Source organism: Schistocerca piceifrons, chromosome 3 (assembly GCF_021461385.2).
Source record: "Schistocerca piceifrons isolate TAMUIC-IGC-003096 chromosome 3, iqSchPice1.1, whole genome shotgun sequence".
Classification (NCBI taxonomy): domain Eukaryota; kingdom Metazoa; phylum Arthropoda; class Insecta; order Orthoptera; family Acrididae; genus Schistocerca; species Schistocerca piceifrons.
The window spans coordinates 630,321,575-630,348,393 of NC_060140.1; the positions used below are offsets into that span (position 1 = coordinate 630,321,575).

General features: G+C 42.4%; 1 protein-coding gene across 1 annotated transcript in view; it reads left to right on the forward strand.

The window, feature by feature from the left end:
• Positions 1 to 1,247: 1,247 nt before the first annotated feature.
• The window catches only part of LOC124788905 (cholecystokinin receptor-like), a 149,213-nt gene continuing 123,641 nt past the window's right edge, over positions 1,248 to 26,819 (forward strand). Inside the window, exon 1 of the mRNA XM_047256188.1 lies at positions 1,248 to 1,516. Within this exon, the coding sequence (XP_047112144.1) occupies positions 1,248 to 1,516 (269 nt within the window). The remainder of the gene's footprint in view (positions 1,517 to 26,819) is intronic.

Here is a 26,819-nt window from a genome sequence, read left to right on the forward strand (position 1 = left end):
GGCACCTATTGCCAGGTACTCCATATCAGCGACCTCAGTTTTCAAGGCTATTTTAGTCACAAGACGGCAGAGATGGATCGCTCCATCTCTTCACCCTTAGCAATATGACTTCACTCAAAAGAGAAAAAGGTCACTAAGGTCGACATAATCCTCCTGAGACAATTCAGCAACCGTATACAAGTAGATATTTAAGATAATTTTCTTTTGTTGGTTCGTCTCAGTTGCACACTTTTTCTTAATTCGATTAGATGTTTCGGTCACTGTGGGTCATCTTCAGATCTAAGTGATTGCACCAGCAACCTCTCTTGTCTCAGAACAACGCATTTAAGTACTGTACTCTCATACACTATGTAATCAAAAGTATCCGGACGCCTGGCTGAAAATAACTTACAAGTTCCTGACGGCCTCCATCGGTAATGCTGGAATTCAAAATGGTGTTGGCCCATCCTTAGCCTTGATGACAGCTTCCATTCTTGCAGGCATACATTAAGTGTGTGCTGGAAGATTTCTTGGGGAATGGCAGTCCATTCTTCACGGAGTTCTGCACTAATGAGAGGTATCTATGTCGCTCGATGACGCCTGGCACGTTGTCGGCGTTACAGAATATCCCAAAGCTGTTCTATAGTATTCAGGTCAGAATTATGTGCAGACCAGTGCATTACAGGGATGTTATTGTCGTGTAATCACTGCGCCACAGGCCGTGCATTATGAACAGGAGCTCGATCGTGTTGAAAGATGCAATGGCCATCCCCGAATTGCTCTTCAACAGTGGGAGGCAAAAAGGTACTTGAAACATCAATGTAGGCCTATGCTGTAATAGTTCCAGGCAAAACAACAAGTGGTGCAAGTCCCCTCCATGAAAAACACGACCACACTATAACACCACCACCTCCGAATTTTACGGTTGACACAACACATGCTAGCAGATGATGTTCACCGGGCATTCGCCATACCCACATCCTGCCATCGGATCGCCACATTGTGTACCGTGATTCGTCACTCCACACAACGTTTTTCCACTGTTTGAAAAACAAAATATTCTTGACGAGCCACCAAGATAATTCTTCCATACAAGACCCAAAACTTATCGTCCGACTACAGTATCTATGCGAACAGTACCTCATAGGGATTAGCAAAGTTGCGGTGACATCATTTTAAGAATAAAAAACTGTCCTATATGTGAATATATGAATGTACACGACGTGTTCAGGTGCTTCAAACAGCACTGGCTTCAAGAGCATGTGGCCATGGCATCAGAGACATCCTATTCTTCTCCGCAGGTGATCCGGATGCTGTTCGTCGTAGTGGCGGAGTTCTTCATTTGCTGGGCGCCACTGCACGTGCTCAATACTTGGTACCTGTTCAGCCCAGACGCAGTCTATAAGAATGTGGGCCGCACGGGCGTGGCGCTCGTGCATCTGCTCGCCTACATCAGCTCCTGCTGCAACCCCATCACGTACTGCTTCATGAACCGCAAGTTCCGCGCTGCGTTCCTCGGCGTCTTCGGGTGCCGCAGGTTGGAAGACGTTTCTCTTTACTGTATTACAATAAAACATAAGGGTTTTAGTGTTTGATGAAACGAAAGGCGTATGATTATATTCGTAACGGAACAGAAAGTCTGCTAGCCAACTATGTCAATCGGATTCGAATTTAAATGCAACGGTCAGCCTCCACAGGTATGACTAAAAATAAGTTGTTGGTAATCTGTTGTTCAAAAGGATTACAAGCCCTCAAGAGTATATAAAATCAAAATTGGTAGTTACAATACTTTGGGAAATAATTGAAACTTAGTCGAGGATGGTAGGACTGGATCTAAACCGGCCCCACCCAAATATGTTTGAATTTAACGGCATTGTGAATTTCGATTGTAACTAACAGCATAAAAACAAAAGAATATTGGAAGCACTGCGCTCCCACACACTTCTTTATCGATGAAAGAGACAAGCATAAGAGACAGAGAACAGAAATCTAGGAAAAAGGATGAAAAACTAAATAAGGAAAGAGCAGTGCAAAGTAATGTTGTATGTTGAAGTAAGAAGGCTACCTCCATTCTGATTTCCTCTGAACTGAATAAGATGAATCGAGGAACAAGTATCTTAATCCTTGTTATTGTCATCCTAATAATATATGACGACAGGATTGTCAGTGTAAACAGTTTCCTCTTTAACGTTATAAGTTAAGAAAAATAAAAAAAAAATCACATTGTTCCTCAGTTTTAATTTATATATCTGCACCTGTTGGTAACTGTTGATCATAAATTTTGTTTTTCTTTTCCTATCTGTTGACAACAATCACAAAAGCCTTTCATAACTGACTTCTCCCTCCTACACAGCCTTCTTCCTTCCCTCTTCACTAATATTGAATTTTAAAAATGTTTATTTTTTTTAAATTTAATAAATTGTAAGAAAATCGTGTCACATTACTTTAATGAACGTGACTACAAAACCCGCCAGAGATATAATTCATGTGTGAGTAGGCCAAGTGAAAATTTCACTCCACCAATAAAACTTTGATGTACACCTACTGCTGACGATGTTTATGTGGACAGTATTAACGGAAACGCTACGCCACCAAATGGAGTATGTGGTTTTTGTGTGTTGTTTTATTCTAGTTTTAATATTTTGTAGATAGTTATTTGGCTATTTCTACAGATTTTATAATCATTCCTTGTCTCCTTCTTTATCTATTGGCAGGTCTGAGGATGACCACTGGCTAATCGAAACCAGTTTAAAATAATCACTGCAGTGCGAAATTTTTATTATGAGTCTTAAGAAAAGAGAAGATACACTGTCAACCACGTAATCTCCAAAGACTATACGTCATTTTGCAGCTTTTGTAAAGAAGGAATATTCAACAGAAAAGTGTTGAAGTGCTAAGAATCACCTTAAAATTATACATTCAGTGCTGTCTGATACAGTTGCAGCAGTAATAAACATCAGTGCTTATTTAAATTGTTAGCAGGTGGTGTAATCGTAATGTTAGATTTGATTCTAACTTAGTTTTTCATCTGCGTTCATCTGTTAAGAACAATTTTAATGTTCCCTGCATCTACTAGTATTTCTTTATATGCAATATTTGTAGTTCTTCATTCGATTCTGAGGATTATGATTCACTTACAAGACTGCTCGTATTACATACTAAAATACTGACATGAATCTCACATCTTTCTTCTCCGTAGTGTGTTATTTGTGTATTTTTTTCGTGTGGATGATTGCAGTAAGTGCTTTGTGTAGTACTGTATTTTTACGGATGGTTGACGAAGAAAAGGAGTAACAGATGATTAAACCAGGTGCTGGTACATAGTCATTTATCATTAGCCACTACGAAGCTTAATGACCTTGTCTGATACACAAGTTAATATTAATGGCGTTACATTCCTTCATTTTATGAAGAAATATATTCAGATATGGAATGTGACACCGGACTTCGATGAATATCTGATGCTCAGAAATGTGACACCGGACTTCGATGAATATCTGATGCTCAGGAGCAAAATTCGGCAATCACTACTGCCATCACAATGCTGCCGCGAACAATTTTACTCCATTGACAAAATTTGAACCGACTACCTTCAGATAGACTGATACCGAAGTAGCATCCGTTAGCAATCTTGTCTGCTAGGTCAGTAACTTTTGTGCCCCAAACATGGGTATCGTCATCTTCCTGCAAGTGAGTATAGTGCGTGCAAAATGTTTAATGACTTGTTATGCTACATTAGTGTTCAAATTAACTAGAACTATAAGTAGTTATACGCCTGTAAGTTTTTTAGCTTCCAGTTATATTTTATTGTTGTATGATGCTGACATACTTTATGCCACTCTCAAATGATCGGTGACTCAATAGACAAGTAACTAATTAACGTTGTTGGTAGTGGATTCGGACCAATAGGCAGCGGGGTGCGACCATATGAGTTGTGTTACTACGTGCATAACTAACTGTTCAATATGAACTACGGCGAGATAAAGACATCCCTGAACTTAAACATCCATCCCACCAATACTATGTAGTAGTTAAGATTTCTATGATGAATGATGTAAAAACGCAAAATGTACGACGACGGTATGGCTAATTCCCGTGCACAGAAAATAGGTTACGATATAACACAGACCAAAAGAACGCCAAATAATATAATCAACTCAGGAAGTGCATTAAAATGTGTAATGTAATTCACTGAATTAATTTATTTTGGTAAAAGTGCACTGCATGAAAAGTTACTTTACATTGCAAATACTGTAGTGTCCTCATTCATTTTGTTATATGCAAATATTTTCCCTAGTTTCCAATTCTGTATAAAAGAGACACACGTGCAGCAGCGTCTAACGAAATTATTCGTTCTGTTTATGTTTCACTCCAAATAAGACGGTAAATTGCGTTCTTGTTCCACACTCAGCGTCGCTACTAGAACTTTAATTTCAACAGGAAGTACTTAAATAAGATGATGACTGATGTATTTGGTTCAACAACTTCCCCTTGGTCAAACTAAGAAAACTGAGTAAAATCCGTGTAATTTACTGTAAACAGCATGATGTTATCACGTACTGACATGTTAACTACACAGTGCCAGCATACTATATTGGCATTACATCAGTTACGTTCAAATCTGATTAATGCTCTCTACTGTTACCTCAGAGGAGTCTCATTGAAACAAAAAGTGGGTCATATTTTTTTAATTCATAACAAAGAAATACAATGCACTATAAAGGGAATACAAGCTTCACCGAAAGAGTCACAGCAGAGCATTAACTTCTTTACTGCAAGATAGGTTATGAAGGTTTCCTGCTTTTTCGTCCAATTATGATCCAGAATTTTGATACGACATTTCCAAACCACATTGAAACTGAACGGTCATTAATATTTTTCGTCGTATATAACTTATATCGCAGCGATGTTGCTGTTTCTCTATATGACTTAATGCATTGAGATTCCAATTCATATAACTACACGAAATTTTGTACTGAGATATGTTTTCAAATTAGCGAACAATGTGTTTCCAAACAGAAGTTTATTGTTTCTGGGGTTTATATAAGTGATCTTGCGCTAGTACACTTGCTTGCGTACTTCTAACAGTACGTATCCCTTTAACTTTCCGTGTCCTGCTTTCAATATTCGGCACAAATTTCGTGACACAAAGTCAGCCACACAGTTAAGCAGTGCTCGCTGAATATAAGACTATGCGTTTCACGTAGTATAATCTCCGAATTACACGAACCCACCCATTACGCTCCAAGCACTTACGTTACTGCTCTAATTCAGATCTGAAAAGTAACGTGTCGCTATGCATTTTCATAAAATGCAGGCTGGAGTATCCAGTTATCGTGGTGGAGAATCGAGTTGTTAGTAGCAACTAGAAGAGAAATACGAACTCGCTTCTGAAGCATAAGAGGTTTCGTAGTAACGTGGTTGGATTAGTTACAGCATTGTGTTAAAGAATTAATTTGACTGACAGATAAATACAACCACTAGCACACATTCCAGTTCAATATCTCATGGTGTTTTGGCTGAAGGTAGCTTTTACCGTTGAATGATTTACTTTTTTGAGATAAGAAAAAGTGGTTATTGGTTTTGCTGTATCTCTATAATATAGAACAAGCTGCATAAAACAATCTTGACTCTTGATACGACTGCTAGAACGCACCTGAAGTCAACTCTGGTGTGTCATTGCAGCTTAGTGAGTCGCTTCCACAAACATACGAAAATTACAGAGAATTCAGGCTCTTAACATCAATGGTGTTATTTTAATAAAAGATCACTGATAATAAAATTAGAATCTAAAATCCTTGACATGGTTCAAAGTATAACCTATGTTTAACACCTTACACCGACATTATTCTAGTAAGTTTTACTGCCCATATGGTTTAACATAACTCTACCTTCTGATGAGCAAGATGTATGAAACGGGAGAAATACCCTCAGACTTCAAGAAGAATATAATAATTCCAGTCCCAAAGAAGCAGGTGACAGATGTGAAAATTACCGAACAATCAGTTTAATAAGTCACGGATGCAAAATACTTACGCGAATTCTTTATAGACGAACGGAAAAACTGGTAGAAGCCGACCTCGGGGAAGATCAGTTTGGTTTCCGTAGAAATATAGGAACACGTGAGGCACCCTACGACTTATCTTAGAAGCTAGATTAAGGAAAGGCAAACCTACGTTTCTAGCATTTGTGGACTTAGAGAAAGCTTTTGACAATGTTGACTGGAATACTCCCTTTCAAATTCTGAAGGTAGTGGGGGTAAAATACAGGGAGCGAAAGGCTATTTACAATTTGTACAGAAACCAGATGGCAGTTATAAGAGTCGAGGGACATGAAAGGGAAGCAGTGGTTGGGAAGGGAGTGAGACAGGGTTGTAGCCTCTCCCCGATGTTATTCAATCTGTATATTGAGCAAGCAGTGAAGGAAACAAAAGAAAAAATCGAAGTAGGTAATAAAACCCAAGGAGAAGAAATAAAAACTTTGAGGTTCGCCGATGACATTGTAACTCTGTCAAAGACAGCAAAGGACTTAGAAGAGCAGTTGAACGGAGTGGATAGTGTCTTGAAAGGAGGATATAAGATGAACATCAACAAAAGCAAAACGAGGATAATGGAATGTAGTCGAATTAAGTCGGGTGATGCTGAGGGAAACAGATTAGGAAATGAGACACTTAAGGTAATAAAGGAGTTTTGTTATTTGGGGAGCAAAATAACTGATGATGGTCGAAGTAGAGAGGATATAAAATGTAGACTGGCAATGGCAAGGAAAGGGTTTCTGAAGAAGAGATATTTGTTAACATCGTGTAAGGATTTAAGTGTCAGGAAGTCGTTTCTGAAAGTATTTGTATGGAGTGTAGCCATGTATGGAAGTGAAACATGGACGATAACTAGTTTGGACAAGATGAGAATAGAAGCTTTCGAAATGTGGTGCTACAGAAGAATGCTAAAGATTAGATGGGTAGATCATATAAGTGATGAGGAGGTATTGAATAGGATTGGGGAGAAGAGACGTTTGTGGCACAACTTGACTAGAAGAAAGGATCGGTTGGTAGGACATGTTCTGAGGCATAAAGGGATCACCAATTTAGTATTGGAGGGCAGCGTGGAGGGTAAAAATTGTAGAAAGAGACCAAGAGATGAATACGCTAAACAGATTCAGAAAGATGTAGGTTGCAGTAGACACTGGGAGATGAAGAAGCTTGCACAGGATAGAGTAGCATGGAGAACTGCATCAAACTAGTCTCAGGACTGAAGACCACAACCACAACAACATGGTTTAACATACATCTTGATCTAAATTTTTGTCTCTTTAGGAACAGACGATATGTAGGCAGCGTAAGGTCTCCCTGTTATCACAGGGACAGTCAAAACCCTCTAAGAATCCAAGTGCAGTAGCCACGGTAGATTATCTCCATCAGTCAGTTCACCTCACAAGCTGGTTGACAATTCGAGCCGAAGTGGCAAAGCTGGTGCTGATTCGTGAATACTGGCCATGTTTTGTAATGGGGTGCAACACTGCGCACGTTGCGAGCGCTTCCTAGTGCGGGCTGAAATGACTGTTAGTGACTGTGTGGTCTCCATAGAAAGGTGTCGTCACAACACTGTTGCTACAACTACTACAGAGTCACTGACACCGTTTTCAATATGGACATCTTCAAGGGGGTTAGCAAATGATTGTCCTATTAACTGCTTCAGATGAAGTCGACATTATAAGTAACTTCTCAACGAGGATAGCAACAGAAGTTCTGTCCCTACAGGAACTCCCTGGCAATAAGCGAAAGCTACGCCAGTAGTTTTCTGTACCGCTTCGCTACTGGGACAGATGGATCTATCTGGCATGAGTCCCTCAGACATGAGCAATATTGTAAGATGGGACGCAGAAGCGATTTGTGAGCTGACTCCTTGTCTCAGTATCCTGCTAATGAACCAGACACTGTCACTTTCCTAACCTAGGACTGAGCCTATGTGATCATTCCATTCAATTTTCTTACAAATTATCACAGGTATTTGTATGAGTTGACTGATCGTAAATGTGAATCACTGATACCCTAATCATAGGACGTTATTCTTAGTTTTGTGAAGTGCATAATTTTACATTTCTGCATATTTAAAGCAAATTGCTAACATTTGCACCACTTTGAAATTTTATCGAGGTCTGATTGTTTCAACAGCGTCTTTCAGCCAGTAATTCATTACAGATAACTACATCATCTGCGATAAGTCTGAGGGGACTAGTAATATTGTCTGCCAGGTTTGACAAAATAATTGACGCACACAGACGGCATTGTCGAATGTCAGTTGTCACTTTGTACACGTTCATCTACATCTAAAGCTACATCTGCACACATACTACGCAAACCACCGTGCGGTGTGTGGCGGACAGTATCCTGTACCACTGCTAGCCATTTCCTTTCCTGTTCCACTCGCAAATAGAGAAAGACACAAACGGCTATTATAAGCCCCTGTACGAGCCCTTATTTCTCTTATCGGTCATACATACACGCCATAGGCGGATGTGCAAGTGATCAGAGGTGCAATTTTCTCTGACCAGTAGAACGACCACAAGAGTGCATTAGTGTTGTTCAGGTTTAGTGTTGTTACCAGGTTGGTGTGTTTCATAAGGGGCGTAAACAGTGTCAGATGTTGAGTGATCACTGTGAAGAATACGGAGATGCCACGCACTTGCGTGAGACAGTGTTATCATCACCTCACAGAACTTGAAAGTTGCCTCATTGGGTCTCTCCATTTGACCAGCTGAACGAATCATGAAAATATATAGATATTTTGGGCATTCGGAAGTGACTGTGGGCCGATTTTGGACTTCACGGGAACAAGAGGGCAAACATACGCTTCGTGAAGGTTCTGGTGGACAACGTCTGGCCACCACAGGGGTTGATCGCCAATCCTTTACATTTGCACCTGCCATCCGAGAACGAGTAATGGAGTTACTGTAACACTGCATATCAACCCGCACCATTGATTGGAGAATATCCAAAGACGGACTGTGGATTTACTGTCCCATTCATAGGCTGCCATGTACACTACACCACAGACGGCAGTGTTTGGAGCCGTGCCGAATTCGGGAAGCATATACTGCTGATGAATGACATCGCGATGTGTTCAGCAATGATACTCGGTTTTGCACGACCGTAGATGACTATCTTCGGCGAGTATGAGGGCAATCTGGGGCGAAGTCTCATTCTTGTAATATTTTGGGGAGACACAGTGGACTTACTCCAGTCGCCATGGTGTGGCTAGCCATCAGCAGTGACTTCAGGTCACGGCTGTTAGACACTGAGGTAACTCTGACGGTACATCTGCATTCACGGACATCCTGGGTCCCGTACGTTACCTTTCACGTGACTGTGTCAGGGTGCGATTCTGCAGAAAAAATTTCTCATCCACACGTGGCACATGTCTGTATGAACTGCCTTGCTGATAGCGAGGTACTTCCAGGACCAGCACGATACCTGAGTCTGCCATCGATAGAATATGTATGAGAGCAGCTCCGTCCCATTGCGAATATCTAGGACATCAAGGACCAGTTACAACAGTTGTGTGTCCCGAAAGAGGATACATGTACTGTGTGACACCACTCGCAATTGAATCAGAGGGTGCATCCCGGCCAGAGAGGTCGCATCGTTATTATGTTAAGTGGGCTAGTTCCTTGTGAATTTGACTCGCTATTTCTTACCTGAATTTGTAAGTAAATGCCGTCCGAAGTGGCCGAGCGGTTCTAGGCGCTACAGTCTGGAATCGCGCGACCGCTACGTCGCAGGTTCGAATCCTGCCTCGGGCATGTATGTGTGTGATGTCCTTAGGTTAGTAAGGTTTAAGTAGTTCTAAGTTCTAGGGGATTGATGACCTAAGGAGTAAAGTCCCATAGTGCTCAGAGCCATTTGAACCATTTGTAAGTAAATCACGCAACAGTAAACAGCGAATTCGGTCAAAATACCTCGAGGTATTGACCCGAAATTGTAATCGTAGATATTTTTTCTGTGAACCGAATAATTCTTGCAACAATGCTGCAATGCACACTAACCCAACAACGTCATAACGAATCCTGTTATGCTTCACAAAGGGGTTACTGATTCTCTTCCAGTTGCGGCTCTGTAATCGATTCTCCGTAGCGATAACTGGATATTACATTCTGCACTTGATGAAAAGGCAGTTTAATGTAACAGGTAACCAGGGCTACTTTCTAGCAACATCAATGTTCTTCATTTGTTACATAGCGATAGGTTATTCTTCAGACTGAATGGGAGCAGTAACGTAAGTGATTCGAGCGTTATGAGTCGGTTTGCATTATTCAGATACTATTTTCTGTGAAACGGACAGACTTACATTCAGTGAACACTATTTAGCTATGTGGTTGACTTTGTAGTCCAACTGATGCCACAAACTTTGTAGCGAATACTGAAAGCAGGTCACGGGATGTCACACGGAAACGTATTGTTAGAAGTGCACAAGCAAGTGTACTAGCACTATATCACTTATCCAAGACCCACCAAGAATACACTTCTGTTTGGAGACGCATTGTTCGCTACTTTGAATACATGCGTGAATACACAGTTTTATGTAATTATACGAGCAGGAATCTTAAGCACGAAGCTCTAATAGAGAAATAATAACATCACTGCGGTGTATGTTATATTTGATGAAAAATATTAAACACCGTTCAGTTTCAATGGAGTTCGGAAATATCGTATCAAGATTCCGTATCATAGTTGCGAGAGAAACCAGAAAACCTCTATTACAGACGTATTGTCAATACACACATACCTATCTTGCAATGAAGAAATTCATGCTCTGCTGAGACTTCCCGTAAGACTTGTACTGTCATTGTATCGTATTTAATTACATTGTTCTGTACTAAGAAAATATTAAAAAAGTGGTTCAAATGGCTCTGAGCACTATGGGACTTAACATCTGAGGTCATCAGCCCCCTAAAACTTAGAACTACTTAAGCCTAACCAACCTAAGGACATCACACACACCCTTGCCCAAGGCAGGATTCGAACCTGCGACCGTAGTGGTCGCGCGGTTCCTGACTGAAGCGCCTAGAACCGCTCGGCCACACCGGCCGGCAAGAAAATATTATTCTCTTTACTTTTCAGTATGACCCTTCTGAACTAGGAGTAGAGGGAGTTTAATGAGATTTGAACGTAACTGATGTTGCACAGTGTAGTTAACATATAAGTGACAACATAGTGCTTCATACAATTTATAACTCGGATTTCAGCCAGTTTACTTAGTTTCACCTACAGGAAGTAGTTAATCCAAATGCGGCATTATCATCATAATCTAGCCCCTCAACCCGTTAAGTTTCATTTCTCTTCCTCCTCTGAGTGTTTCTGTACTTCCGTGGAACACGCCTGAAGTTACTTGTACATCTGTCGATGACTCTCCTTCCAAGATAACATGCCGCGTCTCCCGTTCCAAGAAACCGTCAACCCAGACAGAAATTTTGTTTGATAGGCCTTGTTCTCGTATTTTTGTTAATAAATGTGGCATACACAGCCATAAACCGGAATGGTACCGGCACCGCCTCCGCCTACCGCCGCCGTCTGGTTGCAGGGGCAGCGCGTGCTGCCGCGGCGGGCCGCGCGCCGGCCACGTGTGCGCGCTGCAGAGGCCCGCGCTCGCCGCCAACTCGGACGCCTCGGGCAACGACTCCACGCAGTGCCCGCTGCGCGCCAGCATCGCTGCCCGATCAGGTGAGTCGCCGCAGCTGCCACGTGGAGTCCTTTCTTGTAATGTGTGACCGCTTTGTACAGGTCGGAAACAGAAACACACTGATAATAAGATGAGAGCATGTTTGCGTACATTGCAAGCAGGGGAGTATTCCAGGTAACCAGAGGTCGCAGACGCACTGTCATGAAACTATGGTCATAAAACGACAGCCAAACAGCAGCATGCGCGTAGAAGTGTGTGCATTTAAATCAACGTGCCAATGTGTCCGCTTCGGTAGCAGCGTGGTCAGTGAAGCGGCCGGCCTTAAAATTAGTGCCGGGTCGGAGCAACACCGACTCAAAGGAAGGCTTCGGCGCTGGTTGGCGACGTCACGTCAGCTAGGCACGGCGGACGCCAGGTCTGTTGCAGGCAGAAACGCCTGGGCGTGCTTATCACTATAAATCTCTTACTTATGGACAAAATATTTGGCATTGTTTTGGATTCTGCAGTTTTATTTAGATGAAAGATTTTCTTACTATCGTAAAGCTACAAATGAAGATCATAGTTCTGTATTACTGAATCCTGTCGAAACAAACGTAGATCAATATGACAAGATGCTTTGCCCCATTACAAGCTTCGGAAATTTTACATTCACTCTCACTCATTTTGGCCCCTTTCCACAAATTAAACTATCTATCCTGTCCTGCGGGTATAGCAGGGGAGGGGTTGGTTGTTTGGGGAAGGAGACCAGACAGCGAGGTCATCGGTCTCATCGGATTAGGGAAGGAAGTCGGCCGTGCCCGTTCAAAGGAACCATCCCGGCATTTGCCTGGAGCGATTTAGGGAAATCACGGAAAACATAAATCAGGATGGCCAGACGCGGGATTGAACCGTCGTTCTCCCGAATGCGAGTCCAGTGTGCTAACCACTGCGCCACCTCGCTCGGTATTTTTACATTCAAGTAACTATATTTACTTGATCCATTTTGCTATCGAAACTTACCCCAACCCCCTTACAATGAACTCGTTTCTTTTATTTATTCATCTATTTTCGTTTGACATCGTCACTGGAAATGTGAACTAATTTACATACGTAAATGTCCAAGAGTTGCCAGTCATTAGATTACAGTCGTTTTCAAGGAAAGGAATTCTAAACAAGAAACAAAATAGCTTCATACATCGAAAATACTGCTGAGCTTAAACTTTTCTAAACATGCACATTAGAAAAGATAAATATTCCCCTCTTGCAACTGAAAGAAGAAACTTTATAAGATAAAAAATTTTATTTGATAAAACAAGTATCTCTCTTTTGCCTCTTCTTCTGTCCCCCACCCCTTCCCCCAACGTGTACAATCGCAAAATATTTCATTAACATTCAGTGCTCCTCATCCCATAGTCAACCAAGATACTTAAAGAAGAGCACCAATAGCACCAATATGTTCACAGTTTCTTGTAAAAGCAACCCAGTGCAAACGTAACTTCCTCAGATTTACAAATAAGGTAAAGAAGCACGAATTCTGTTGCTGCAGGACCATGAAGTTGTTTTTGTATGTCAGTCCATAAAACAGGTGGAAATTTAAGTTCAGGAGTACACTAGTTGTTAAGAAGTGTAATGAATTGCACAATTAATTGATTGCAGAAATCTCTCAGAACAATGTGTGTTGGTCAACTACCGCCAATGGCTTTACATTTTCCTGTGTCAGAGAGGGAGACACCACCATTATGAGTATGCCTGGAACAGACCTGGCGTTCACCGTGCCTAGCTGACGTGACGTCACGAACAAGCGCCGAGGCCTTCCTTTGAGTCGGTGTTCGTCGGAGTCGGGAGCTGGGTGTTGTATTGCCCTTACATTCGTATCATCATACTGCACATTCCACTGTTGAGATGGCTGTATAGACACATCACGAAAGCCAATAAATTAAAGAAGAAAAAAGAAGAAGAAGAAAACTTTGGCCCTGCTGTGCGACGGTACTCTGAAAATTTTCTTACCTAACAAAGAAATAGGAGGTTTTTTCTTCAGATTTATGTTTAGTTTTCAACATAATCTCATTGTAAGTTTATACAATTCTCCCAACGATGCTCCCATCAATTTAACCCGTCCAAATAATAGTGTCTTTCTCTGCAAAATAATTGTATACAAAGATGATGGCTTCTTCATCCGACGAAAATTTCTGTCCACCGAGCTCAACACCTAGCCGAGGGAGAAAAAAGCGACGCTTGCTCCAGATCTAGTGAGTTATGAGGGTGGTTAGGCAGCTGAACCCGCAATTCGTAGATTTTCGTCATTCCACAAGCTGAGATGTGAGACACCGCAGAATTGGAAATAGTAGCACACAGTGTCCGTTCAGCTTTGTCATTCCTAAATTTTCAGTCAATATTTGACCAACACGCTCTTTAGATATCCTCATACCCTCCGCTCGTGTACATATACATCTATATAATTACTCTGCAATTCACAATTAAGTGCCTGGCAGTGGGTTCATCGAATCACCTTCAAGCTAATTCTTTATAGTTCCACTCCCGAACAACGCACTTAAAAAACGGACAGTTAAATCTTTCATGTGGGAGCTCTGATTCCTCTTATTTTATTACGGTGATGATTCCTCCCTGTATTGGTTGGGGCCAATAAAATTTTTTCATCCTCTGACGACAAATTTGGTGAATGAAATTTCATGAGAAGTTCTGTCCCAACGAAAATCACCTTCGCTTCAATGATTGCCACCACAATTCAAGCATCATATCCATCTCACTTTCTCCCATATTTCGTTGTAGTACAAAACGAGGTGCCCTTCCTTTGAACTTTTCCAGAGTCCTCCGTCAGACATATCTCATGCCGCTTTATCACCGCTTAGAAATAATCTACAAGAGGTCGGACAAGCGTAGTGTAAACATTCGCTTTAGTAGAAATTCGACATTTTACGAGCGGCCTGCAAATAAATCGCAGTCTTTAGTTTGCTTTCCCCACAGCATTATCTATATCATCGATCCAGTTCAAGTTATTCGTAATTGTAATGCCTAAGTATTTATCTGAATTTACAGACTTGAGATTTCTTTGTTTTATTCTCTAGCCGAAATTTAGCATGTTTCTTTTAATGCTCATGTGAATGAGTCCACAATTTTTATATTTAGAGTGAATTGCCACTTCTCGCACTGTACAGTTATCTTGTCTAGATCGTTTTGCTATTTGTTTTGATCATTTGATGACATTATGAGATGGCAAATGACAGCATCATGTGCAACAAATCTAACAGGGCCGGCCAGATCGTCTGAAATCTTTTACATAGATCAGGAACGTCAGATACTGCTTAAGTTTTACTCGATGAGTTTCTTTCAGTTATTACCAACTGTGACCTTTCTCACAGGAAACTGCGAGTCCAGTCGCACAACTGAGACAATACTTCATAGCATGCAATTTGACTGGAAGTCGCTTGTGAGGAACGGTGTTGAAAGCCTTCTGGAAATCTAAAAATATTGAATCAATCTGACATGCCCTGTCGATAGCACTCGTTACTTCGTGAGAATAACGAGCTAGTTGAGTTCCGCAAGAGCGATATTTCCTTCAATGTTGGCTATCTTTCAATAAATCGTTCTCTTCGAGGTAATCCTTAATGTTCGGACACAGAGGAAGTTCCAAAATCTTACTCCAAATCGACGTTAGCTATATGGGTCTGTAATCCAGCGGATTACTCATATTCCCTCGTGTGTCTTGTACAAGTATCCAGTCTTTAGGGGCGGAACTTTCGTCGAGCGAGCGGCTGTATATGATTGCTAAGTATAGGACTATTGTATCTGCACACTGAATAGAACCTCCCTGGTATTCATTCTGGTCTTGAGGCCTTGTCTTTATTAAGTGATTTAAGTTGCTTAGCTACACCGAGGATGCCTACTTCTAAGTTACGCATGTGACAGCGGTTCTTGATTATAATTCAGGAAAATTTACTTTATCTTCTGTGGAGAATAAATTTCGGAAAACTGTGTTTAGTAACTCTGCTTTAGTGGCACTGTCTACCGTAACATCTCCATTGTCATTGAGCAGTGAGGTTATGGATTGTGTTTTTCCACTGGTGTACTTTACATACGAACAGAATCTTTTGGGTTTTTCCGCCAGGTTTCAAGACAAAGTTTTGTTGTGGAAACTGTTAAAAGCATCTCGCACTGAAGTTCACGCTAAGTTTCGAGCTTCTGTAAAACTCAGCCGATCTTGAGTGTTTCGAGTTCTTTAGCATCTGGCATGCTTTTTTCGTTGCTTCTGCAATAATGTTCTGACCAGTTTTGTGTGCCATGGGAGATCTGCACCATCTCTTGTTAGTTTATCGGGCGCTGATAACCTCGTTGTTGTGTGCCCTAAAACACTAATCACCATCTTTTTATTAGTTTATTTGGTGTCTATCTCTCAATCGCAGTCGAGACTGTTTCTTTGAAATTAAACATTTGGTCTGCACTTACATGGTGATGTTGTAAGGAATCTGCTTTTCTAATTAGATGCATGTTGCCTCTATTTTTGATGGGTTTTGATCTTACGGTATTCAGTCTCGCTATAAGAGCCTTGTGGTCACTAATCCCTCCATCCATCATGATGCCCCTTATTTGCTTATTGTTCCAAAGACATCAAATATGCTTTTCGCAAACATTTACACTTAGAGTGGACTTCTGAACTAATTATTCAAAATAATTTTCTGAGAAAACGCTCAGAACGATTTCGGACTATCCTTTATGCCTACCATCGAATTTAAACAAGTATTTTCGCCAACATATCGAGGGTAGATTGAAGTCAGAACCTACCATAATTGTATGAGTGGGGTAACTATTGGATATGAGACACAGACTTTCTTTGAATTTTTCAGAAACTGTATCTTCGGAGTCGGAGTGGCGGTAAAAGGAATCAATTACTAATTTATTCCGGTTGTCAAGTACAACGTCTACCCATACAGACTCACAAGAGCTCTTTAATTCAATATCACTTCAGTTTGGGCTTCAGTGCTTTCTACTTGCGATTGGAGCTTTGGATCTTTTCCATCAAAGTTACAACAATTTAAGACTGCAATACCGATTGTTTCTAGGTCTACCTTCCTGTGTTTGTACTGCACCCTTTTAGATTGACGTCTTTTTCGTAGTTTCCCGAGACCCCCTAACCTAAAAAAAGAGCCCACATCCCTCTGCTATCTCTCTCACCTTAAACTGACGGTTCTCTAGCACCATTTTGCCAACTTCAGCAATGTTACCGAAAGTGGCTACCCCGCACGTTCATCTTCGCGACCGTGTTTACCTTCAGCTGCCCAAAATGGTGGTGCAGAGTCCCCGTAAAAAACGTCCAACTCGTGTTTAATTTGTGTTTATGTATATCCTTTCAAAAACAAAAATCTTATGACAGTTCAGTACACAATTTTGGCTATTTTCTCAAAAACGCTCTCTGAAACGACTGTAAAACGAACGTCCAAAAAGGCTCATATTTTGGTGCATGCTTTACTATGCATAAGCAAACAAATTACCCAACTTTCGTTCACACGAGGTGCTTTCTTCACGTTCACGTTGAGATCGGGAATTTTTCAGACTACCCTCGTATTGTCAAGCTAAGAAACACAATATCTACACTGAAGCGCCAAGTAAACTGGTTAGACATGCGTATTCAAACACAGACATATGTAAACAGGCAGAATACGACGCTGCGGTCGGCAATTCCTGTATAAGACAGCAAGTGTCTGCCACAGTTCTTAGATCGATTACTGCTGCTCCAGTGACAGGTTATCAAGATGTAAGTGAGTTTGAACGTGGTGTTATGGCCGGCGCATCTCCGGGGTAGCGATGAAGTGAGGATTTTCCCGTACGACCATTTCAAGGGTGTGTCGTGAATATCAGGAATCCGGTAAAACATCAAATATCGCTGAGGCCGGAAAAAGATCCTGCAAGACCAGGACCTACGACGTCTGAAGCGAATCGTTCAACGTGACAGAAGTGCAGCCCTTCCGCAAATTGCTGCAGGTTTCAATGCTGTGCCATTAACAAGTATCACCGTGTGAACCATTCAACGAAAGACCATCGATATAGGCTTTCGGAACTTCACGCCAGGCCTGGGCCCGTCAACACCGACATTGGACTGTTGATGACTGGAAACATGTTGCCTTGGCCGGACGAGTCTCGTTTCAAATTGTATCCAGCGGATGCATGTGTACGGGTATGGGGACAACCTCATGAATCCATGGACAGTTCATGCCAGCCGGTGACTGTTCAAGCTGGTGGAGGCTGTGCAATGGTGTGGGGCTTGCGCAGTTGGAGTGATACGGATCCTTGATTCGTCTAGATACGACTCTGTCAAGTGACATGCTCGCAAACATCCTGTTTGATCACCTGCGTTCTTGCATCAGCATTGTTCATTCCGATGGACTTGGGCAATTCCAGCAGGAGAGTGCGACACCCCTCACGTCCAGAATTGTTACAGAGTGGCTCCAGGAACTCTCTTCTAAGTTTAAACATATCCTCTGGCCATACATGAACACTATTTACCATATCTGGGATGCCTTGTAACATGTTGTGGAGAAGAGATCTTCACCCTCTCGTACTCTTAAGGATTTATGCACAGCCCTGCAGGATTCTTGGTGTCATTTCCCCCAGCGCTACATCCGACTTTAGTCGAGTCCACGCCACGTCGTGCTGCGGCGCTTCTGCATGCTAGAGGTTATCCTACCTAACCTGGAAGGTCTACCAGTTTCTTCGGCTCTTTAGTGTAACTACAGGGTGATTCAAAAAGAATACCACAACTTTAAAAATGTGTATTTAATGAAAGAAACATAATATAACCTTCTGTTATACATCATTACAAAGAGTACTTAAAAAGGTTTTTTTCACTCAAAAACAAGTTCAGAGATGTTCAATATGGCCCCCTCCAGACACTCGAGCAATATCAACCCGATACTCCAACTCGTTCCACACTCTCTGTAGCGTATCAGGCGTAACAGTTTGGATAGCTGCTGTTATTTCTCATCTCAAATCGTCAATGGTGGCTGGGAGAGGTGGCCGAAACACCATATCCTTAACATACCCCCATAAGAAAAAATCGCAGGGGGTAAGATCAGGGCTTCTTGGAGGCCAGTGATGAAGTGCTCTATCACGGGCTGCCTGGCGGCCGATCCATCGCCTCGGGTAGTTGACGTTCAGGTAGTTACGGACAGATAAGTGCCAATGTGGTGGCGCTCCATCCTGCTGAAATATGAATTGTTGTGCTTCTTGTTTGAGCTGAGGGAACAGCCAATTCTCTAACATCTCCAGATACTGTAGTCCAGTTACAGTAGCACCTTCGAAGAAAAAGGGACCAAAAACTTTATTGGCTGAAATGGCACAGAAAACGTTCACTTTAGGCGAGTCACGTTCATACTGAGTTGTTTCCCGCGGATTCTCAGTGCCCCATATACAGACATTGTGACGGTTGACTTTTCCGTTAGTGTGGAAAGTTGCTTTATCACTAAACACAATCTTTGAAACGAAAGATTTATCTGTTTCCATTTGATCAAGGATAAAATCACAGAAATCGATTCTTTTAATCTTATCAGCTGCAGACAGTGCTTGAACCAATTTCAGACGATAAGGTTTCATAACTAACCTTTTTCGTAGGACTCTCCATACAGTTGATTGTGGAATTTGCAGCTCTCTGCTAGCTCTGCGAGTCGATTTTCCTGGGCTGCGAACAAATGCTTGCTGGATGCGTGCTACATTTTCATCACTCGTTCTCGGCCGTCCAGAACTTTTCCCTTTGCACAAACACCCATTCTCTGTAAACTGTTTATACCAACGTTAAATACACCACCTATCAGGAGGTTTAACACCATACTTCGTTCGAAATTCACGCTGAACAACTGTCGTCGATTCACTTCTGCCGTACTCAATAACACAAAAAGCTTTCTGTTGAGCGGTCGCCATCTTAGCATCAACTGACGCTGACGCCTAGTCAACAGCGCCTCAAGAGAACAAATGTACAACTAAATGAAACTTTATGGCTCCCTTAATTCGCCGACAGATAGTGCTTAGCTCTGCCTTTTGTCGTTGCAGAGTTTTAAATTCCTAAAGTTGTGGTATTCTTTTTGAATCACCCTGTAAATTAGTTTAAGGTAAAGAAGGGAGACAAACGATAAATACCGGGCCAACTTCAAATTTTATCCGTAGCTGGTTACTTTAAAGGTAAAAGTTCGGTGATGTTCACTGGTGTTGCGGATTGACCAAATTTTACTCCCGTGGTGCATGCGGGAGAGATTCTTCAGCACCGCGCGCGCGCTAAGTTAGGACTGCAACAGGAGTTTGTACATCATTTATTGACCAATGACTCCATGCGTCAAATAAGGATAGGAAAAATCGATCGGTTATGATCGATACCATTATTTTAGTTTTGAAAAACCGCTATTTTTCGGTACCTTTTGGTCTCGCTTGAATAGATTTTTTTTTAATTTTTATTAATCATGAAGCAAAAATACAGAATTATCAATTAGCTAAAGCAGTAATGGTAAAATTTTTGGTTTTTGGATAACCGGTTTCTAAGAGAAATTAGTAATTTATATGCGTAAAATTTGCATTGGTTTGAAAACTTGCGTTATTGTAGGTAGAAGATGGGACAAGCCTTCAGTGCTAGTTTAATAACTATGCTGACGTAATCGAGTAACAAACACATGGCATAAGAATTGGTACAGTATTGCTGAGACAATAATGCCCTGTAGCCGCGGATCGTGGCGCAGTGTATGCGTGTACGGGACAGTTTACAATATTTTGTCTCACGTGATCTATTCGGTAGTTTTTCGTTGTCGTCGTTGGAAATCTGTTCTGTTGCTAGTGGCACCAACCCTAGTCTGGAAATACTTCTACGAATTGACGTAGCAGTTAAATACGATCTTTCATTCGGTTTAAAAGAAGAAAACGCAGTGGCTAGCACAGTGGACTGGCATTCGGGAGGACGACGGTTCAATCCCACGTAAGGCCATCCTGATTTAGGTTTTCCGTGATTTCCCTAAATCGCTCCAGGCAAATGCGGGGATGGTTTCTTTGAAAGGGCACGGCCGACTTCCTTCCCCGTCCTTCCCTAATCCGATGAGACCAATGACCTCGCTGTCTGGTCTCCTTCCCCAAAACAACCTACCTTTAAAAGATGAAAAAAATTTTCTGCCATTTCTAAATGCATAACACCAACTGATTCTTAATATATACTAGTCAAAACAGAAAGTGACTGATCTGCTGCCTATGTGTGCGTATATGCCGATGCTTGTAGCCATTGAGAACGTACAAATTACCACGCAGAACAGAGTTCTTCAACCTCAGTTCCAATCTTTAGCAATGATTACTCGGAATACTCGAATACTGATATAATTTCACATTACAACATGATTTTGGAGCAGAGTTTCAAAAAATTAGACTCACAAGGAGTATACTCGTGATTTTTTACAGTATTCAATGACTTACTATTTTTCGAGAAAAGCCCTAATGGCGGACGGACAAAGTTTTCTTTTATTTGCGTACTTACTTTACTGTTTCGCTTTTATTTTCCTTGAAACTGAGAGAGTCAAAATGTTTCGATATTTTTACAATTTTTTAGAAACCGGTTATTTTGAACGGTTTTAAAATTCAGGCTAAACTAGCGTGGAAAAAAATCATATAACCGAAAACCTGTTTTTTCAGCGATCCCACCATCCCTAGCATCAATACAGCGGTTGCTGCTGTGGTGTGGCCGGTGTATAACGGCAATGCGTAACCATGTGACGCAGTACCCATATGGCGGAGTACTGAAGCAGCACAACAGCAGTTGGCAGCGCCCTCGTTCAGCAGTTAGTGTGTAGTGATCAGGATAGCCCTCATTTACCATGGTTTTGTTCTGAGGGATACTGGTGTCTCGCTCTATTGTATGTGTCGCATTTCTTAGCGTCGATAATGCTGACCACCCAGCAACGTGCTATCAGGGCGCATTGTTCTGAAGAAACTACGTGGAAAGGCTGCTCTGGGTTCTGCAGTGGCTTCAGGGGAAGACTTCCTGTTTTCCAGTCAGCTGTCTATTGAAAATCCCATCTTGACCATTCTCCAGAATTTCGTTGTTGTTCCAGAGGGGTCCAATCTTTCTGAGAAGTATGTTTAACAGATTGAAAGAAAGAGTTGCATTGATGTTAAATAAAAGTGTTCTCCATCACAGACTGGCGGGCCTATTGGAGGCGTTGGGGGCATGTCTAGTCTGTGTCAGGTGGCCGCCACAGGTGCGCCCCTGTCCATTAGCGGCAGCGTCGGGGTGAGGTGTGTCAAATACTTCAGATGAACAAGTTGCATTTTGGACTGCTGTCCTTTTATCTCCTATTGTTTAGTTGACTATAAATCCATTGCCTCAAGGTGAACAGTGAGATTGGTCAGCTTGTGCCACTCGGCGCTCGGCAGAGCAGGTGGCCGTTTTGAATGTCTGTCTCCCAGTGGATGAATGGAGGAAGGAAGGAAGGGCAAGGATGAGGGGACGTAAGAGGGCTTTGAATTTCGGAAGTTTGTGAGTGCCTGTTGAGGAGGACGCACATTCAAGTTCTGCCCCCTTCCCACTCTTTTGGGACGACGATTTTCCCCAGTACATGTGTTGCCTTATGACTTGTTCATTATGAGTGCTGTGTTTTTCACGACAGTTTCGAAGTGTAGTTAGAACAGAGAGGCACTTTTTCCATCAGTTGTGGTAGCATGTATTGGCTTCAATTACCTGGGCTGCAGGGTGGTTTTTGAGCATGCATCTGTAGTAAACTCTGGTGTCAAACAACGATAGATACTGTTCTCAGCTGTATGCTTACAGGCAATACACTTATTAAACTCCTCTCTGTCCAACACCAGCATCTCGTCGGTAGAACATATTTCCTGCCAAAAAGAATAAAGATAGTATCATTCACCCAAGCCTTTTTCTCGCCTGCTTGTAAGTGAAGGGTAGAATTCGAGTGTAGCTGTCACTCGCTTCGAGTGGTATTGTGAAAGTTTTTCCAAGCAGGATAACCTGAGTTGTGTGGTATCGTCAATTTTTGAGATGTACAGCGATTTTAGGCATTCCTTGTATAGTATTGTGCATATACACTCCTGGAAATGGAAAAAAGAACACATTGACACCGGTGTGTCAGACCCACCATACTTGCTCCGGACACTGCGAGAGGGCTGTACAAGCAATGATCACACGCACGGCACAACGGACACACCGGGAACCGCGGTGTTGGCCGTCGAATGGCGCTAGCTGCGCAGCATTTGTGCACCGTCGCCGTCAGTGTCAGCCAGTTTGCCGTGGCATACGGAGCTCCATCGCAGTCTTTAACACTGGTAGCATGCCGCGACAGCGTGGACGTGAACCGTATGTGCAGTTGACGGACTTTGAGCGAGGGCGTATAGTGGGCATGCGGGAGGCCGGGTGGACGTACCGCCTAATTTCTCAACACGTGGAGCGTGAGGTCTCCACAGTACATCGATGTTGTCGCCAGTGGTCTGCGGAAGGTGCACGTGCCCGTCGACCTGGGACCGGACCGCAGCGACGCACGGATCCACGCAAGACCGTAGGATCCTACGCAGTGCCGTAGGGGACCGCACCGCCACTTCCCAGCAAATTAGGGACACTGTTGCTCCTGGGGTATCGGCGAGGACCATTCGCAACCGTCTCCATGAAGCTGGGCTACGGTCCCGCACACCGTTAGGCCGTCTTCCGCTCACGCCCCAACATCGTGCAGCCCGCCTCCAGTGGTGTCGCGACAGGCGTGAATGGAGGGACGAATGGAGACGTGTCGTCTTCAGCGATGAGAGTCGCTTCTGCCTTGGTGCCAATGATGGTCGTATGCGTGTTCGGCGCCGTGCAGGTGAGCGCCACAATCAGGACTGCGTACGACCGAGGCACACAGGGCCAACACCCGGCATCATGGTGTGGGGAGCGATCTCCTACACTGGCCGTACACCACTGGTGATCGTCGAGGGGACGCTGAATAGTGCACGGTACATCCAAACCGTCATCGAACCCATCGTTCTACCATTCCTAGACCGGCAAGGGAACTTGCTGTTCCAACAGGACAATGCACGTCCGCATGTATCCCGTGCCACCCAACGTGCTCTAGAAGGTGTAAGTCAACTACCCTGGCCAGCAAGATCTCCGGATCTGTCCCCCATTGAGCATGTTTGGGACTGGATGAAGCGTCGTCTCACGCGGTCTGCACGTCCAGCACGAACGCTGGTCCAACTGAGGCGCCAGGTGGAAATGGCATGGCAAGCCGTTCCACAGGACTACATCCAGCATCTCTACGATCGTCTCCATGGAAGAATAGCAGCCTGCATTGCTGTGAAAGGTGGATATACACTGTACTAGTGCCGACATTGTGCATGCTCTGTTGCCTGTGTCTATGTGCCTGTGGTTCTGTCAGTGTGATCATGTGATGTATCTGACCCCAGGAATGTGTCAATAAAGTTTCCCCTTCCTGGGACAATGAATTCACGGTGTTCTTATTTCAATTTCCAGGAGTGTAGTTGCGTAATTAGCGCCGATCTGTATGATTAACCACGTAAGCAGGGCCGATACTTACGTCAGTTCCCCAACAAAAATAAATAATGTTCACTAATCTAACCTTCCTCTCGTGCATCTGCGCAGTTTCTATGTGTTGGGGGTGCACTTGGCGTTTCCATCGAGAAGGACCAGAGTTCTAGTTCCAGAAAGGGCACCACCATTTTTAATTTTCCCCCAGTTCCCTAGTGGGTGGTGGGGTGGGATGTCGGCTCAGCCCTGGGACAAATAAATTCCCACGAAAATTCGAAATTTCTGGCAAAATTCGAAATCCCCACTAAAATTCGAAATTTCCGCCAAAATTCTATTTTGTCGCATCATCAAGGGGGGATTAATTTATGAATTTAGTAAGTTTCCATATCAATTTGATACCAAAATTGTGCTCATGCCCTCATCGCCATACTACAAGGGTCCAGTAACTCATACATTACCAACACTGGGCCCTGCAGCGTGTGTCTCAGCACGTAACGCTATAGGTCTATCGAGTTGCAGCAACTGTCTGCAGCGGAGAGCGAGTCACTATACCGACAGAAATAAAGTCGCAGCACAAAAAAATAATTAATGTAAAGTAATGAAATTTCCTGAATACGTTTGTCTGGGTAACATATTTAAGTGATTAACATTGGAAGTTTACGGGTTAATCTAATCGCAAAATAAGCCATTGCAAACGAGAAGTCCTGGTGCACTAATAACAAGTGTAACGGCCAGAACGTTTAATGTAAGCACACAAACGTCCATGCCTGGTACACTTGATTGGTCAGTAGAGGAAAGATTGATGCTGTTTGTGGATACTGCTGGAGTTTTCGTATGATTATATCCCATATGTACTCGATTGGAGACATATCTGGTGATCGAGCGTTATCCCGTTGGAATGTACCACCTCCAATGCCGTTCATGAATAGCAGCGCGACAGGTCAAATCATCAGATCCTGCTAGGTAATGTACCATTATGCATTAGGCCACAGTAAATGCTGAGTTGAGATTTTGCTCACTCCATCTTGTGAACGCTTTGATCATTGAATAAAAAGTTAGAATGCTAACCTACGCTGACATTGAGTAGATGAGAGTTTTTCATTGGTTTAAAAAGTAAAATTATTCTCCACCACTTCATTGCATTGACCAGCTATGCCATTCCAGATGTAAGTTAGCTGATGATTTTTAATCATTCTTGCCTGTGAAAAAAAATTTTCATATGTAGAGATAACGAATTAAATAATCGCCAATTCATAATGTCCAAGAGTTTAATATTTTGTTATTGAGTGTTGGAAGTAACTGAACCTGATTTTTGTGTATCACTTGACCCCTGAAAGCACTGTGATAAATTATTGTATATGTGGAATGAAAAAGGGAATAGCTGTTTTGTCTTTCTAGAATAGATCCAACCTTTCACTTTTATTAATTTATGCATTCTAGTTACATTACAGCAGCATTTCTAATTGCACCTAATATTAGCTGCATTACAGGACCAGGTTCATATTTATCTAGAATGTCTCTTTAACACCCTGGGTGCGAGCAGACAGTTCATAATAGGTTGTAGATGTATTTTAATTTTAATTTTAATTTAAAAGTGTATTTAATGGAAGGAATAAGAGATGGATATTTGACTTAGCTATAATATGACAGTTCTTCTCTTTATACCTTCTGCATATATGGTTACGTGAAAAATATGTTGTCTTGGTAGTGGTAGTAATTAATTTAATGTATTGATTAGTTACTTTGTAATGTGTTTCCGAACTTAAGGTAACAGTGGAGATTGGGAGTTGGTTTAAATGTCCATAGTCAGCAGCATCAGATGCGAGGACTCGGTAAAACTTTGAGCCAGTCACACTTAATGCAGCGAAAACAGAAGAAATGTCACATCTTCAGGTAGTGTTACATGCTATGGAATGTTATAATAAAGAGATGCACAGAGAGTTTTTTTTTTACTATTAATTCAACGTGGAGTTGTAGAACCTTCGCTTACCTTTGCTATGTTTGTCTCGTCATCACCTCCTGCGTGTGATGTAGCATCCGATTCCGTATCTGTGTTTGTGTGTGTGTGTGTGTGTGTGTGTGTGTGTGTGTGTGTCATTTAATGTGTACTGATGATTTTTCCGACGTGGAGCCTGTCTTATTCTAGCGTATGCTATCTCCTGTCGTATGTCGCATATAGTGCTCGCGATACTTCGTCTGTGATGTTGTTTATAGAGTTCCAGTCGTCATGTCGTAAGTCTTGGTTTCCTAAACTCGGAATTACGTGTCCGAGGATATCGCAGGTGAGCACTATATGTTCAGGCGTACCATTCTACCCACAGTAACAAGTGTGAGTCTGTTTTAGGCCAAACATGTGGAGATGCGCAGGATACGTGCCATGGCCCCGTGAGAAAGTACACCATCCCACGTGTTGGATTTAAGTACTTCAAATTCATTCACTCTCGTGTACTGGGGAAGAAAGAGCAGACTCGTGTTCCTTTATCAGGTGTGTCCCATTCTGTGTGCCATGTATCAATTCTCCACTCGTTTAATTTCCGTCTGTCGGTTATATCTTGTCCAGTTATTTCCCTTATTTTGTAACATCTTCCCTTCTTCAGCCAGTATGCAGCTGCTCTGTGGCGAATTGTAATGTGTATAAGGCAAATTTCCAGTACCATGCAGAGTGCTTTAATCGAGGTCGT